At 58.0% G+C, this 16,113-nt stretch overlaps 6 protein-coding genes across 6 annotated transcripts; 3 read left to right on the forward strand and 3 right to left on the reverse strand.

Moving 5' to 3' along the window:
- Positions 1–1,810: 1,810 nt before the first annotated feature.
- On the reverse strand, positions 1,811–2,829 carry LOC136788179 (claw keratin-like). Its single transcript, XM_066986262.1, has 2 exons — positions 2,699–2,829; positions 1,811–2,600 (listed from the first exon to the last, which is right to left on the reverse strand). The coding sequence occupies exon 2, from the start codon at positions 2,577–2,579 to the stop codon at positions 2,145–2,147; it is 435 nt and encodes a 144-aa protein (XP_066842363.1). The 5' UTR covers positions 2,580–2,600; positions 2,699–2,829; the 3' UTR covers positions 1,811–2,144.
- Positions 2,830–3,616: 787 nt separating this feature from the next.
- LOC136788180 (claw keratin-like) lies at positions 3,617–4,410 on the forward strand. Its single transcript, XM_066986263.1, has 2 exons — positions 3,617–3,721; positions 3,820–4,410. The coding sequence occupies exon 2, from the start codon at positions 3,841–3,843 to the stop codon at positions 4,273–4,275; it is 435 nt and encodes a 144-aa protein (XP_066842364.1). The 5' UTR covers positions 3,617–3,721; positions 3,820–3,840; the 3' UTR covers positions 4,276–4,410.
- A 2,361-nt stretch (positions 4,411–6,771) lies between these two features.
- Positions 6,772–7,790, reverse strand: LOC125180244 (claw keratin-like). Its single transcript, XM_048049279.2, has 2 exons — positions 7,660–7,790; positions 6,772–7,561 (listed from the first exon to the last, which is right to left on the reverse strand). The coding sequence occupies exon 2, from the start codon at positions 7,538–7,540 to the stop codon at positions 7,106–7,108; it is 435 nt and encodes a 144-aa protein (XP_047905236.1). The 5' UTR covers positions 7,541–7,561; positions 7,660–7,790; the 3' UTR covers positions 6,772–7,105.
- An 857-nt stretch (positions 7,791–8,647) lies between these two features.
- On the forward strand, positions 8,648–9,591 carry LOC136788183 (claw keratin-like). Its single transcript, XM_066986267.1, has 2 exons — positions 8,648–8,682; positions 8,781–9,591. The coding sequence occupies exon 2, from the start codon at positions 8,802–8,804 to the stop codon at positions 9,234–9,236; it is 435 nt and encodes a 144-aa protein (XP_066842368.1). The 5' UTR covers positions 8,648–8,682; positions 8,781–8,801; the 3' UTR covers positions 9,237–9,591.
- Positions 9,592–11,732: 2,141 nt separating this feature from the next.
- Positions 11,733–12,750, reverse strand: LOC136788175 (claw keratin-like). The gene is made up of 2 exons (XM_066986258.1): positions 12,621–12,750; positions 11,733–12,522 (listed from the first exon to the last, which is right to left on the reverse strand). The coding sequence occupies exon 2, from the start codon at positions 12,499–12,501 to the stop codon at positions 12,067–12,069; it is 435 nt and encodes a 144-aa protein (XP_066842359.1). The 5' UTR covers positions 12,502–12,522; positions 12,621–12,750; the 3' UTR covers positions 11,733–12,066.
- A 789-nt stretch (positions 12,751–13,539) lies between these two features.
- LOC125180243 (claw keratin-like) lies at positions 13,540–14,552 on the forward strand. Its single transcript, XM_066986259.1, has 2 exons — positions 13,540–13,643; positions 13,742–14,552. Exon 2 carries the CDS (start codon positions 13,763–13,765, stop codon positions 14,195–14,197), a length of 435 nt encoding a protein of 144 aa, XP_066842360.1. The 5' UTR covers positions 13,540–13,643; positions 13,742–13,762; the 3' UTR covers positions 14,198–14,552.
- The last annotated feature ends 1,561 nt before the right edge of the window (positions 14,553–16,113 follow it).

Genomic DNA, 16,113 nt, shown 5'->3' on the forward strand with positions numbered 1-16,113 from the left:
CGTGGAGGTCTGGGGAGACAGAGAGACGGCCACTGCATGGTCAGGGCTCCTGCCACCTGCTGACTGTGCTCATGTGCCCAGCTGCAACTGGTGGCACTGGGAAGGGGTGAAGGAGACACAGCCAAGTCTGCCCAAGGTTCCCCTCACATCATGTACCCATTGCAGCCATCCAGAGCCAGGGGGCACAAAGGCCTTGAGTAGGAGGTGGGTGTCTGTACCCTCCTCATGTCCCTTCCTTTCCCAAACATCTCGTGATTGTGTGATCCTGGCTCTGCACAGTGGTCTTTCTTGGAGACGGTTCCTGCTAGGGAAATCAAGAAGAGCAGTCGGGCAGCAAGTTGTTCACTGCTGGGGGCTCAGGAGAACATGCATCACCCGTAATTGTCAAGACAGGGGAAGGGGAAAACAGCAGCAAACTGTCCGAGCAGCCACAGCTTTCCTCCACCACCTGCGCAGAAGTTTGTGTGTCTCCTCTTGTGCTTGAGGACCTCTTTTCCATTTCTGCCCATCCACACCACTCCCCAGGCTCCAGTGCTAGGACCCCCAGCCAACCACTGGGTGCTGCCTCACATAGCATCCCCTGCATGCTGGGTGAGGGCAGAGTGGTGGGAGGCAGCAGTCGTGCCTCCTCACAGCTGTTGTGGCCAGGTGTTCTGGGGGCCTGGCCGTGCAGGTCGCTTGGTGTGCTGGTGTGTGAGGAAGGGCAGCCATGGCCTGGCAGCATGTCTGCAGTATGGGGCTGTGTGGAGCACTGCTGTCCTACCCGGGCAGAGCTGTGTCCACCAGCTACAAGCAGGCAAGCTGTGTATACAGGGAAGAGCTTCTGGCCCAGTGGTGGGGAAAGGCGTGCAAGTGCTCCATGGAGATGTGGGAGGAAGAGGAGGGAAACCCGAGGGGCTGGAGGAAAGGCTGGTCGGAGGACCTCCGCCTCCTTCCTCTGTCCCGTGGCCTTCCACTTGGCTCTAACCAGGCCTATGCCCTTAGGGAGGCTGTGCTGACCGTCTTATAATGGCCGTGCTGTGCAGGGCATTTGGAGGAGTTGAGGGAACGCCTGCAGGGCCCCTGAAAATGCTCCGGTGGCAGCTCCCTGGCCTCACAGCAAGAAGTGAATGGAGGTAGGAACATGCAAAAAATGGGGTCGAAAATGTGGTGCAACAGAGATTTTATTTCAGTTCCAAGGGAGCATGGAGACAGCAGAAGGGTAGCCCCTGGCCAGGGGCAGGCCCGACTCCTTGCATAAACAAGAGAAGAGGTGAGCATCAGCAATGCCACAGGAACAGGCGTATGGTGCTGGGCAGTGTCATCATGGGGCAGCAAGTCCTGAAAAAAAGCTCAAGCAGGAAGGACAAAGACAGAGATGGGCCCCATGCAGGCACGAAACCTCCAGGCTCTGAAGCCCAGGGATGCTGAAGAGGAGCCCTTCCTGGCAACATCAGGTAGGGATGTTCCATGGAAGCTCTAGAGCCCTCCTTCATCAGGGGAGAGCTTCTGGCCCAGGGATGGGGAAAGGCATGCAAGTGCTCCATGGAGATGTGGGAGGAAGAGGAGGGAAACCCGAGGGGCTGGAGGAAAGGCTGGTGGGTGGACCTCCGCCTCCTTCCTCTGTCCCGTGGCCTCCCAGCTGACTCTAACCAGGCCTTTGCCCTTGGGGAGGCTGTGGCAACCCTCTTGTAATGGCCGTGATGCGCAGGGCTTTTGGAGGAGGTGAGGGAGTGCATACGGGGCCCCTGAGGACTCCGCGGTGGCAGCTCCCTAGCCTTACAGCAAGAAGCAAACGGAGGAAGGGTCACAGAAAAGACAGGGTCCAGAATGAGGTGCAACAGAGTTTTTATTTCAGGTCCAGGGGAGCAGGGAGATGGCAGAAAGGCAGCCAATGACTCCTTGCAGAAGGCAGAGCGTTGGTGAGCAGCCGCAATGCCACAGGAGGCGTCCGTTGCTTGGCTGCATCGTCATGGGGCAGCAAGTCCTGTAGAGAAGCTCAAGCAGGGAGGAGAAGGACAGAGGTGGGCCCCATGCAGGCATTAGGCCTCCATGCTCTGGAGACCAGCGATGATAAAGGGGAGCCTTCCTGATGGTGTCATGTTATGACATTCCGGGGCAGCTCTGGAGCTCTCCTTCGTCAGGGGCTGGAGCCAGTGGTGGGCTTAGCAGGGCCCACAGCTGCCACTGAGGTACCTGAGGCCCCGGCGCCAGCCTCCGTATCCACAGCTCCCAAAGGCTCCATAGCCCCCATAGCCTCCAAGGCCTCCATAGCCCCCAAGGCCTCCATAACCACCAAGGCCTCCATAGCCCAAAAGGCCGCCATAGCCCCCAAGGCCTCCATAGCCCCCAAAGCCACCACGGCCTCCAAAAGTGCCGCCGAAGCCCCCTGCCACACCCGGGACTCCGGCCGAGCCGACCACGGCATGCTGCGGGAAGGAGCTGAGGATGGGCCCGGGCAAGGTGAGCACCGTGGCCGGGGGCTGGATCACCACGGTGGAGTCGGGGCACTGCCGCACGCAGGGCTCGTTGGCACTGTCAGCCACTGGGGCCGGGGCGGCCACCCCACACACAGGGGCACACAAGCTGGAGCAGGACATCTTCCACGCAGGCAAGGAGTACTGCAAAGGGCAGGCAGAATTAGGCAAGGATCTGGGGAGAGGCTGAACTGATGGAGGTAGGGAGAGAGCCCCGAGAAACCTCCAAGAGCACGACTTACCCAGGTGATCTGTTTAGAGACAAGTGGAGGAAGCAGGATAGAGGGCTGCAAAGCCCTCAGCCCTTTTATATCTGTCTCAGACAGCCTGCGGCATTGAACAGAGTTGGAAGCCCCAGATATTCATGCAATAAAACTGAAACCCTTCATGACACACGTGGAGACGTGGAGCAATTATATTCCTTCCCCTTCAGGGACACTGAGGCTCAAACATGCGCAGGGGAACAGGGATGTGATGGGAGGAACAAGCTGTGACACATAACGTCTTGAAAGGCCAGCTGCTACTGAAGCTGACCTCACGGCACCAATAAACCCCAATGAATTCCTAATCCCCCAGGCGGATTGGGCTTCACCCACAATGCCAACACAGCCACAGCTCTTTGCTTGGCCTTCAGGTGAATTGGAGAGCAAGGAGTAGCACATGTCCCATGGGGCAGGGAAAAGGGCAATGGTTAGGGATGCTCCTAAACTCCCACCTGAGTGCCTTGCAGTCCTTGCCTGTACAGGGTGATGGTGAATGTTTGGGAGCTTTTGCAAGTGGTTAGGATGGCTTCATCCCTTTACCCAAACTTCCACCACCTCTGTTTACCAGCCCATAAAAGGGAGGTAATGGCAGGCGTGCTGGCTGTGCACAGGGTTGCAAAGCACATCTTCCGCCAATTGCCTGTGACTCTTCCACATAGAGAACGTTTGGGATTAGGGAAAAATCAGGGTTTATTGGTGTTTCAGGTCAGCTTCAGCAGTGTCTGGCCTTTGATGTAGTTGAATGGCATGGTTTGTCACTCCCATCACCTCCCTGCTCCCCAGGGCAAGTTTGAGCCACAGTGTCCCTGATGGGGAGGGATATAATTGCTCCACGTCTCCAAGTGTGTCATGATTTGTGCTGGCTTTATTGCATGAATATCTGAGGCTTCCACCACCGCCCCCTGCCTGATGTTACAGGCTGTCTGGGACAGGTATAAAAGGGCTGAGGGCTTCGCAGCCTTCTATCCTGCTTCCTCCACTTGTCTCTAAACAGATCACCTGGTAAGTCGTGCTCTTGGAGGCTTCTCGGGGCTCTCTCCCTGCCTCCATCAGTACAGCCTCTCCCCAGATCCTTGCCTAACTCTGCCTGCACTTTGCAGTACTCCTTGCCTGCGTGGAAGATGTCCTGCTCCAGCCTGTGTGCTCCTGTGTGTGGGGTGGCTGCCCCGGCCCCAGTGGCTGACAGCTTCAACGAGCCCTGCGTGCGGCAGTGCCCTGACTCCACCGTGGTGATCCAGCCCCCGGCCACGGTGCTCACCTTGCCCGGGCCCATCCTCAGCTCCTTCCCGCAGCATGCCGTGGTCGGCTCGGCAGGAGTCCCGGGTGTGGCAGGGGGCTTCGGCGGCACTTTTGGAGGCCGTGGTGGCTTTGGGGGCTATGGAGGCCTTGGGGGCTATGGCGGCCTTTTGGGCTATGGAGGCCTTGGGGGTTACGGAGGCCTTGGTGGCTATGGAGGCCTTGGAGGCTATGGGGGCTATGGAGCATTTGGCAGCTGCGGATATGGCGGCTGGCGTCGGGGCCACAGGTACCTCAGTGGCAACTGCGGGCCCTGCTAAGCCCACCTCTGGCTCCAACCTCTGACAAAGGAGAGCTCCAGAGCTGCCCTGGTATGTCGCGCCATGACACCAGCAGGAAGGGCACCCCTTCATCATCACTGGCCTCCAGAGCTTGGGGGCCTCGTGCCTGCATGGGGCGCAACTCTGACTTTTACCTGCCCCGCTTGAGATTCTCTTCAGGACTTGCTGCCCCGTGATACGCAACCCAGCACCTTCCTCCTGTTCCTGTGGTGTCATTTCTGGTTCCATCCTCTGTGCTTTTTCCAAGGAGTTGGTGGATGCTCCTGGACAGGGGCTGCCTTTCTGCCATCTTCCTGCTCCCCTGGACTTGCAATAAAAGCTCTATTGCACCACATTCTCGACCCATGGTATTTCTTCATCCTTCTTCTTCCAGACTTTCCCCAAACCTCTGAGCCGGGGCAGTTGGGCCGCTGGTTGCACTCCTGGCTTTGCTAAAGGGGCCTTTGGGCCGCTGGGGCAGGGCATTACGACTGAAGATCAGAGTCCCCAGTGGGTCTTGTAGAGGACAGCCCCCTGAACCTCCTCCCTTCTCTCAGCGGGAAGAATGGCAATGTTCTCAATGTTTTCAATCTCAATGTTCTTTGAGAACACGACAGAGAAACAGACGTCTTGCACAGCCACCACAGCATGTTTGACCTCTTTATATTGCCTTTTCTATGGTCACCCGTGGAGGTCTGGGGAGACAGAGAGACGGCCACTGCATGGTCAGGGCTCCTGCCACCTGCTGACTGTGCTCATGTGCCCAGCTGCAACTGGTGGCACTGGGAAGGGGTGAAGGAGACACAGCCAAGTCTGCCCAAGGTTCCCCTCACATCATGTACCCATTGCAGCCATCCAGAGCCAGGGGGCACAAAGGCCTTGAGTAGGAGGTGGGTGTCTGTACCCTCCTCATGTCCCTTCCTTTCCCAAACATCTCGTGATTGTGTGATCCTGGCTCTGCACAGTGGTCTTTCTTGGAGACGGTTCCTGCTAGGGAAATCAAGAAGAGCAGTCGGGCAGCAAGTTGTTCACTGCTGGGGGCTCAGGAGAACATGCATCACCCGTAATTGTCAAGACAGGGGAAGGGGAAAACAGCAGCAAACTGTCCGAGCAGCCACAGCTTTCCTCCACCACCTGCGCAGAAGTTTGTGTGTCTCCTCTTGTGCTTGAGGACCTCTTTTCCATTTCTGCCCATCCACACCACTCCCCAGGCTCCAGTGCTAGGACCCCCAGCCAACCACTGGGTGCTGCCTCACATAGCATCCCCTGCATGCTGGGTGAGGGCAGAGTGGTGGGAGGCAGCAGTCGTGCCTCCTCACAGCTGTTGTGGCCAGGTGTTCTGGGGGCCTGGCCGTGCAGGTCGCTTGGTGTGCTGGTGTGTGAGGAAGGGCAGCCATGGCCTGGCAGCATGTCTGCAGTATGGGGCTGTGTGGAGCACTGCTGTCCTACCCGGGCAGAGCTGTGTCCACCAGCTACAAGCAGGCAAGCTGTGTATACAGGGAAGAGCTTCTGGCCCAGTGGTGGGGAAAGGCGTGCAAGTGCTCCATGGAGATGTGGGAGGAAGAGGAGGGAAACCCGAGGGGCTGGAGGAAAGGCTGGTCGGAGGACCTCCGCCTCCTTCCTCTGTCCCGTGGCCTTCCACTTGGCTCTAACCAGGCCTATGCCCTTAGGGAGGCTGTGCTGACCGTCTTATAATGGCCGTGCTGTGCAGGGCATTTGGAGGAGTTGAGGGAACGCCTGCAGGGCCCCTGAAAATGCTCCGGTGGCAGCTCCCTGGCCTCACAGCAAGAAGTGAATGGAGGTAGGAACATGCAAAAAATGGGGTCGAAAATGTGGTGCAACAGAGATTTTATTTCAGTTCCAAGGGAGCATGGAGACAGCAGAAGGGTAGCCCCTGGCCAGGGGCAGGCCCGACTCCTTGCATAAACAAGAGAAGAGGTGAGCATCAGCAATGCCACAGGAACAGGCGTATGGTGCTGGGCAGTGTCATCATGGGGCAGCAAGTCCTGAAAAAAAGCTCAAGCAGGAAGGACAAAGACAGAGATGGGCCCCATGCAGGCATGAAACCTCCAGGCTCTGAAGCCCAGGGATGCTGAAGAGGAGCCCTTCCTGGCAACATCAGGTAGGGATGTTCCATGGAAGCTCTAGAGCCCTCCTTCATCAGGGGAGAGCTTCTGGCCCAGGGATGGGGAAAGGCATGCAAGTGCTCCATGGAGATGTGGGAGGAAGAGGAGGGAAACCCGAGGGGCTGGAGGAAAGGCTGGTGGGTGGACCTCCGCCTCCTTCCTCTGTCCCGTGGCCTCCCAGCTGACTCTAACCAGGCCTTTGCCCTTGGGGAGGCTGTGGCAACCCTCTTGTAATGGCCGTGATGCGCAGGGCTTTTGGAGGAGGTGAGGGAGTGCATACGGGGCCCCTGAGGACTCCGCGGTGGCAGCTCCCTAGCCTTACAGCAAGAAGCAAACGGAGGAAGGGTCACAGAAAAGACAGGGTCCAGAATGAGGTGCAACAGAGTTTTTATTTCAGGTCCAGGGGAGCAGGGAGATGGCAGAAAGGCAGCCAATGACTCCTTGCAGAAGGCAGAGCGTTGGTGAGCAGCCGCAATGCCACAGGAGGCGTCCGTTGCTTGGCTGCATCGTCATGGGGCAGCAAGTCCTGTAGAGAAGCTCAAGCAGGGAGGAGAAGGACAGAGGTGGGCCCCATGCAGGCATTAGGCCTCCATGCTCTGGAGACCAGCGATGATAAAGGGGAGCCTTCCTGATGGTGTCATGTTATGACATTCCGGGGCAGCTCTGAAGCTCTCCTTCGTCAGGGGCTGGAGCCAGTGGTGGGCTTAGCAGGGCCCACAGCTGCCACTGAGGTACCTGAGGCCCCGGCGCCAGCCTCCGTATCCACAGCTCCCAAAGGCTCCATAGCCCCCATAGCCTCCAAGGCCTCCATAGCCCCCAAGGCCTCCATAACCACCAAGGCCTCCATAGCCCAAAAGGCCGCCATAGCCCCCAAGGCCTCCATAGCCCCCAAAGCCACCACGGCCTCCAAAAGTGCCGCCGAAGCCCCCTGCCACACCCGGGACTCCGGCCGAGCCGACCACGGCATGCTGCGGGAAGGAGCTGAGGATGGGCCCGGGCAAGGTGAGCACCGTGGCCGGGGGCTGGATCACCACGGTGGAGTCGGGGCACTGCCGCACGCAGGGCTCGTTGGCACTGTCAGCCACTGGGGCCGGGGCGGCCACCCCACACACAGGGGCACACAAGCTGGAGCAGGACATCTTCCACGCAGGCAAGGAGTACTGCAAAGGGCAGGCAGAATTAGGCAAGGATCTGGGGAGAGGCTGAACTGATGGAGGTAGGGAGAGAGCCCCGAGAAACCTCCAAGAGCACGACTTACCCAGGTGATCTGTTTAGAGACAAGTGGAGGAAGCAGGATAGAGGGCTGCAAAGCCCTCAGCCCTTTTATATCTGTCTCAGACAGCCTGCGGCATTGAACAGAGTTGGAAGCCCCAGATATTCATGCAATAAAACTGAAACCCTTCATGACACACGTGGAGACGTGGAGCAATTATATTCCTTCCCCTTCAGGGACACTGAGGCTCAAACATGCGCAGGGGAACAGGGATGTGATGGGAGGAACAAGCTGTGACACATAACGTCTTGAAAGGCCAGCTGCTACTGAAGCTGACCTCACGGCACCAATAAACCCCAATGAATTCCTAATCCCCCAGGCGGATTGGGCTTCACCCACAATGCCAACACAGCCACAGCTCTTTGCTTGGCCTTCAGGTGAATTGGAGAGCAAGGAGTAGCACATGTCCCATGGGGCAGGGAAAAGGGCAATGGTTAGGGATGCTCCTAAACTCCCACCTGAGTGCCTTGCAGTCCTTGCCTGTACAGGGTGACGGTGAATGTTTGGGAGCTTTTGCAAGTGGTTAGGATGGCTTCATCCCTTTACCCAAACTTCCACCACCTCTGTTTACCAGCCCATAAAAGGGAGGTAATGGCAGGCGTGCTGGCTGTGCACAGGGTTGCAAAGCACATCTTCCGCCAATTGCCTGTGACTCTTCCACATAGAGAACGTTTGGGATTAGGGAAAAATCAGGGTTTATTGGTGTTTCAGGTCAGCTTCAGCAGTGTCTGGCCTTTGATGTAGTTGAATGGCATGGTTTGTCACTCCCATCACCTCCCTGCTCCCCAGGGCAAGTTTGAGCCACAGTGTCCCTGATGGGGAGGGATATAATTGCTCCACGTCTCCAAGTGTGTCATGATTTGTGCTGGCTTTATTGCATGAATATCTGAGGCTTCCACCACCGCCCCCTGCCTGATGTTGCAGGCTGTCTGGGACAGGTATAAAAGGGCTGAGGGCTTCGCAGCCCTCTATCCTGCTTCCTCCACTTGTCTCTAAACAGATCACCTGGTAAGTCGTGCTCTTGGAGGCTTCTCGGGGCTCTCTCCCTGCCTCCATCAGTACAGCCTCTCCCCAGATCCTTGCCTAACTCTGCCTGCGCTTTGCAGTACTCCTTGCCTGCGTGGAAGATGTCCTGCTCCAGCCTGTGTGCTCCTGTGTGCGGGGTAGCCGCCCCGGCCCCAGTGGCTGACAGCTTCAACGAGCCCTGCGTGCAGCAGTGCCCTGACTCCACCGTGGTGATCCAGCCCCCGGCCACGGTGCTCACCTTGCCCGGGCCCATCCTCAGCTCCTTCCCGCAGCATGCCGTGGTCGGCTCGGCAGGAGTCCCGGGTGTGGCAGGGGGCTTCGGCGGCACTTTTGGAGGCCGTGGTGGCTTTGGGGGCTATGGAGGCCTTGGGGGCTATGGCGGCCTTTTGGGCTATGGAGGCCTTGGGGGTTACGGAGGCCTTGGTGGCTATGGAGGCCTTGGAGGCTATGGGGGCTATGGAGCATTTGGCAGCTGCGGATATGGCGGCTGGCGTCGGGGCCACAGGTACCTCAGTGGCAACTGCGGGCCCTGCTAAGCCCACCTCTGGCTCCAACCTCTGACAAAGGAGAGCTCCAGAGCTGCCCTGGTATGTCCCGCCATGACACCAGCAGGAAGGGCACCCCTTCATCATCACTGGCCTCCAGAGCTTGGGGGCCTCGTGCCTGCATGGGGCGCAACTCTGACTTTTACCTGCCCCGCTTGAGATTCTCTTCAGGACTTGCTGCCCCGTGATACGCAACCCAGCACCTTCCTCCTGTTCCTGTGGTGTCATTTCTGGTTCCATCCTCTGTGCTTTTTCCAAGGAGTTGGTGGATGCTCCTGGACAGGGGCTGCCTTTCTGCCATCTTCCTGCTCCCCTGGACTTGCAATAAAAGCTCTATTGCACCACATTCTCGACCCATGGTATTTCTTCATCCTTCTTCTTCCAGACTTTCCCCAAACCTCTGAGCCGGGGCAGTTGGGCCGCTGGTTGCACTCCTGGCTTTGCTAAAGGGGCCTTTGGGCCGCTGGGGCAGGGCATTACGACTGAAGATCAGAGTCCCCAGTGGGTCTTGTAGAGGACAGCCCCCTGAACCTCCTCCCTTCTCTCAGCGGGAAGAATGGCAATGTTCTCAATGTTTTCAATCTCAATGTTCTTTGAGAACACGACAGAGAAACAGACGTCTTGCACAGCCACCACAGCATGTTTGACCTCTTTATATTGCCTTTTCTATGGTCACCCGTGGAGGTCTGGGGAGACAGAGAGACGGCCACTGCATGGTCAGGGCTCCTGCCACCTGCTGACTGTGCTCATGTGCCCAGCTGCAACTGGTGGCACTGGGAAGGGGTGAAGGAGACACAGCCAAGTCTGCCCAAGGTTCCCCTCACATCATGTACCCATTGCAGCCATCCAGAGCCAGGGGGCACAAAGGCCTTGAGTAGGAGGTGGGTGTCTGTACCCTCCTCATGTCCCTTCCTTTCCCAAACATCTCGTGATTGTGTGATCCTGGCTCTGCACAGTGGTCTTTCTTGGAGACGGTTCCTGCTAGGGAAATCAAGAAGAGCAGTCGGGCAGCAAGTTGTTCACTGCTGGGGGCTCAGGAGAACATGCATCACCCGTAATTGTCAAGACAGGGGAAGGGGAAAACAGCAGCAAACTGTCCGAGCAGCCACAGCTTTCCTCCACCACCTGCGCAGAAGTTTGTGTGTCTCCTCTTGTGCTTGAGGACCTCTTTTCCATTTCTGCCCATCCACACCACTCCCCAGGCTCCAGTGCTAGGACCCCCAGCCAACCACTGGGTGCTGCCTCACATAGCATCCCCTGCATGCTGGGTGAGGGCAGAGTGGTGGGAGGCAGCAGTCGTGCCTCCTCACAGCTGTTGTGGCCAGGTGTTCTGGGGGCCTGGCCGTGCAGGTCGCTTGGTGTGCTGGTGTGTGAGGAAGGGCAGCCATGGCCTGGCAGCATGTCTGCAGTATGGGGCTGTGTGGAGCACTGCTGTCCTACCCGGGCAGAGCTGTGTCCACCAGCTACAAGCAGGCAAGCTGTGTATACAGGGAAGAGCTTCTGGCCCAGTGGTGGGGAAAGGCGTGCAAGTGCTCCATGGAGATGTGGGAGGAAGAGGAGGGAAACCCGAGGGGCTGGAGGAAAGGCTGGTCGGAGGACCTCCGCCTCCTTCCTCTGTCCCGTGGCCTTCCACTTGGCTCTAACCAGGCCTATGCCCTTAGGGAGGCTGTGCTGACCGTCTTATAATGGCCGTGCTGTGCAGGGCATTTGGAGGAGTTGAGGGAACGCCTGCAGGGCCCCTGAAAATGCTCCGGTGGCAGCTCCCTGGCCTCACAGCAAGAAGTGAATGGAGGTAGGAACATGCAAAAAATGGGGTCGAAAATGTGGTGCAACAGAGATTTTATTTCAGTTCCAAGGGAGCATGGAGACAGCAGAAGGGTAGCCCCTGGCCAGGGGCAGGCCCGACTCCTTGCATAAACAAGAGAAGAGGTGAGCATCAGCAATGCCACAGGAACAGGCGTATGGTGCTGGGCAGTGTCATCATGGGGCAGCAAGTCCTGAAAAAAAGCTCAAGCAGGAAGGACAAAGACAGAGATGGGCCCCATGCAGGCATGAAACCTCCAGGCTCTGAAGCCCAGGGATGCTGAAGAGGAGCCCTTCCTGGCAACATCAGGTAGGGATGTTCCATGGAAGCTCTAGAGCCCTCCTTCATCAGGGGAGAGCTTCTGGCCCAGGGATGGGGAAAGGCATGCAAGTGCTCCATGGAGATGTGGGAGGAAGAGGAGGGAAACCCGAGGGGCTGGAGGAAAGGCTGGTGGGTGGACCTCCGCCTCCTTCCTCTGTCCCGTGGCCTCCCAGCTGACTCTAACCAGGCCTTTGCCCTTGGGGAGGCTGTGGCAACCCTCTTGTAATGGCCGTGATGCGCAGGGCTTTTGGAGGAGGTGAGGGAGTGCATACGGGGCCCCTGAGGACTCCGCGGTGGCAGCTCCCTAGCCTTACAGCAAGAAGCAAACGGAGGAAGGGTCACAGAAAAGACAGGGTCCAGAATGAGGTGCAACAGAGTTTTTATTTCAGGTCCAGGGGAGCAGGGAGATGGCAGAAAGGCAGCCAATGACTCCTTGCAGAAGGCAGAGCGTTGGTGAGCAGCCGCAATGCCACAGGAGGCGTCCGTTGCTTGGCTGCATCGTCATGGGGCAGCAAGTCCTGTAGAGAAGCTCAAGCAGGGAGGAGAAGGACAGAGGTGGGCCCCATGCAGGCATTAGGCCTCCATGCTCTGGAGACCAGCGATGATAAAGGGGAGCCTTCCTGATGGTGTCATGTTATGACATTCCGGGGCAGCTCTGGAGCTCTCCTTCGTCAGGGGCTGGAGCCAGTGGTGGGCTTAGCAGGGCCCACAGCTGCCACTGAGGTACCTGAGGCCCCGGCGCCAGCCTCCGTATCCACAGCTCCCAAAGGCTCCATAGCCCCCATAGCCTCCAAGGCCTCCATAGCCACCAAGGCCTCCATAACCACCAAGGCCTCCATAGCCCAAAAGGCCGCCATAGCCCCCAAGGCCTCCATAGCCCCCAAAGCCACCACGGCCTCCAAAAGTGCCGCCGAAGCCCCCTGCAACACCCGGGACTCCGGCCGAGCCGACCACGGCATGCTGCGGGAAGGAGCTGAGGATGGGCCCGGGCAAGGTGAGCACCGTGGCCGGGGGCTGGATCACCACGGTGGAGTCGGGGCACTGCCGCACGCAGGGCTCGTTGGCACTGTCAGCCACTGGGGCCGGGGCGGCCACCCCACACACAGGGGCACACAAGCTGGAGCAGGACATCTTCCACGCAGGCAAGGAGTACTGCAAAGGGCAGGCAGAATTAGGCAAGGATCTGGGGAGAGGCTGAACTGATGGAGGTAGGGAGAGAGCCCCGAGAAACCTCCAAGAGCACGACTTACCCAGGTGATCTGTTTAGAGACAAGTGGAGGAAGCAGGATAGAGGGCTGCAAAGCCCTCAGCCCTTTTATATCTGTCTCAGACAGCCTGCGGCATTGAACAGAGTTGGAAGCCCCAGATATTCATGCAATAAAACTGAAACCCTTCATGACACACGTGGAGACGTGGAGCAATTATATTCCTTCCCCTTCAGGGACACTGAGGCTCAAACATGCGCAGGGGAACAGGGATGTGATGGGAGGAACAAGCTGTGACACATAACGTCTTGAAAGGCCAGCTGCTACTGAAGCTGACCTCACGGCACCAATAAACCCCAATGAATTCCTAATCCCCCAGGCGGATTGGGCTTCACCCACAATGCCAACACAGCCACAGCTCTTTGCTTGGCCTTCAGGTGAATTGGAGAGCAAGGAGTAGCACATGTCCCATGGGGCAGGGAAAAGGGCAATGGTTAGGGATGCTCCTAAACTCCCACCTGAGTGCCTTGCAGTCCTTGCCTGTACAGGGTGATGGTGAATGTTTGGGAGCTTTTGCAAGTGGTTAGGATGGCTTCATCCCTTTACCCAAACTTCCACCACCTCTGTTTACCAGCCCATAAAAGGGAGGTAATGGCAGGCGTGCTGGCTGTGCACAGGGTTGCAAAGCACATCTTCCGCCAATTGCCTGTGACTCTTCCACATAGAGAACGTTTGGGATTAGGGAAAAATCAGGGTTTATTGGTGTTTCAGGTCAGCTTCAGCAGTGTCTGGCCTTTGATGTAGTTGAATGGCATGGTTTGTCACTCCCATCACCTCCCTGCTCCCCAGGGCAAGTTTGAGCCACAGTGTCCCTGATGGGGAGGGATATAATTGCTCCACGTCTCCAAGTGTGTCATGATTTGTGCTGGCTTTATTGCATGAATATCTGAGGCTTCCACCACCGCCCCCTGCCTGATGTTACAGGCTGTCTGGGACAGGTATAAAAGGGCTGAGGGCTTCGCAGCCTTCTATCCTGCTTCCTCCACTTGTCTCTAAACAGATCACCTGGTAAGTCGTGCTCTTGGAGGCTTCTCGGGGCTCTCTCCCTGCCTCCGTCAGTACAGCCTCTCCCCAGATCCTTGCCTAACTCTGCCTGCACTTTGCAGTACTCCTTGCCTGCGTGGAAGATGTCCTGCTCCAGCCTGTGTGCTCCTGTGTGTGGGGTGGCTGCCCCGGCCCCAGTGGCTGACAGCTTCAACGAGCCCTGCGTGCGGCAGTGCCCTGACTCCACCGTGGTGATCCAGCCCCCGGCCACGGTGCTCACCTTGCCCGGGCCCATCCTCAGCTCCTTCCCGCAGCATGCCGTGGTCGGCTCGGCAGGAGTCCCGGGTGTGGCAGGGGGCTTCGGCGGCACTTTTGGAGGCCGTGGTGGCTTTGGGGGCTATGGAGGCCTTGGGGGCTATGGCGGCCTTTTGGGCTATGGAGGCCTTGGGGGTTACGGAGGCCTTGGTGGCTATGGAGGCCTTGGAGGCTATGGGGGCTATGGAGCATTTGGCAGCTGCGGATATGGCGGCTGGCGTCGGGGCCACAGGTACCTCAGTGGCAACTGCGGGCCCTGCTAAGCCCACCTCTGGCTCCAACCTCTGACAAAGGAGAGCTCCAGAGCTGCCCTGGTATGTCCCGCCATGACACCAGCAGGAAGGGCACCCCTTCATCATCACTGGCCTCCAGAGCTTGGGGGCCTCGTGCCTGCATGGGGCGCAACTCTGACTTTTACCTGCCCCGCTTGAGATTCTCTTCAGGACTTGCTGCCCCGTGATACGCAACCCAGCACCTTCCTCCTGTTCCTGTGGTGTCATTTCTGGTTCCATCCTCTGTGCTTTTTCCAAGGAGTTGGTGGATGCTCCTGGACAGGGGCTGCCTTTCTGCCATCTTCCTGCTCCCCTGGACTTGCAATAAAAGCTCTATTGCACCACATTCTCGACCCATGGTATTTCTTCATCCTTCTTCTTCCAGACTTTCCCCAAACCTCTGAGCCGGGGCAGTTGGGCCGCTGGTTGCACTCCTGGCTTTGCTAAAGGGGCCTTTGGGCCGCTGGGGCAGGGCATTACGACTGAAGATCAGAGTCCCCAGTGGGTCTTGTAGAGGACAGCCCCCTGAACCTCCTCCCTTCTCTCAGCGGGAAGAATGGCAATGTTCTCAATGTTTTCAATCTCAATGTTCTTTGAGAACACGACAGAGAAACAGACGTCTTGCACAGCCACCACAGCATGTTTGACCTCTTTATATTGCCTTTTCTATGGTCACCCGTGGAGGTCTGGGGAGACAGAGAGACGGCCACTGCATGGTCAGGGCTCCTGCCACCTGCTGACTGTGCTCATGTGCCCAGCTGCAACTGGTGGCACTGGGAAGGGGTGAAGGAGACACAGCCAAGTCTGCCCAAGGTTCCCCTCACATCATGTACCCATTGCAGCCATCCAGAGCCAGGGGGCACAAAGGCCTTGAGTAGGAGGTGGGTGTCTGTACCCTCCTCATGTCCCTTCCTTTCCCAAACATCTCGTGATTGTGTGATCCTGGCTCTGCACAGTGGTCTTTCTTGGAGACGGTTCCTGCTAGGGAAATCAAGAAGAGCAGTCGGGCAGCAAGTTGTTCACTGCTGGGGGCTCAGGAGAACATGCATCACCCGTAATTGTCAAGACAGGGGAAGGGGAAAACAGCAGCAAACTGTCCGAGCAGCCACAGCTTTCCTCCACCACCTGCGCAGAAGTTTGTGTGTCTCCTCTTGTGCTTGAGGACCTCTTTTCCATTTCTGCCCATCCACACCACTCCCCAGGCTCCAGTGCTAGGACCCCCAGCCAACCACTGGGTGCTGCCTCACATAGCATCCCCTGCATGCTGGGTGAGGGCAGAGGGGTGGGAGGCAGCAGTCGTGCCTCCTCACAGCTGTTGTGGCCAGGTGTTCTGGGGGCCTGGCCGTGCAGGTCGCTTGGTGTGCTGGTGTGTGAGGAAGGGCAGCCATGGCCTGGCAGCATGTCTGCAGTATGGGGCTGTGTGGAGCACTGCTGTCCTACCCGGGCAGAGCTGTGTCCACCAGCTACAAGCAGGCAAGCTGTGTATACAGGGAAGAGCTTCTGGCCCAGTGGTGGGGAAAGGCGTGCAAGTGCTCCATGGAGATGTGGGAGGAAGAGGAGGGAAACCCGAGGGGCTGGAGGAAAGGCTGGTCGGAGGACCTCCGCCTCCTTCCTCTGTCCCGTGGCCTTCCACTTGGCTCTAACCAGGCCTATGCCCTTAGGGAGGCTGTGCTGACCGTCTTATAATGGCCGTGCTGTGCAGGGCATTTGGAGGAGTTGAGGGAACGCCTGCAGGGCCCCTGAAAATGCTCCGGTGGCAGCTCCCTGGCCTCACAGCAAGAAGTGAATGGAGGTAGGAACATGCAAAAAATGGGGTCGAAAATGTGGTGCAACAGAGATTTTATTTCAGTTCCAAGGGAGCATGGAGACAGCAGAAGGGTAGCCCCTGGCCAGGGGCAGGCCCGACT

Source organism: Anser cygnoides, chromosome 33 (assembly GCF_040182565.1).
Source record: "Anser cygnoides isolate HZ-2024a breed goose chromosome 33, Taihu_goose_T2T_genome, whole genome shotgun sequence".
NCBI classification, from domain to species: domain Eukaryota; kingdom Metazoa; phylum Chordata; class Aves; order Anseriformes; family Anatidae; genus Anser; species Anser cygnoides.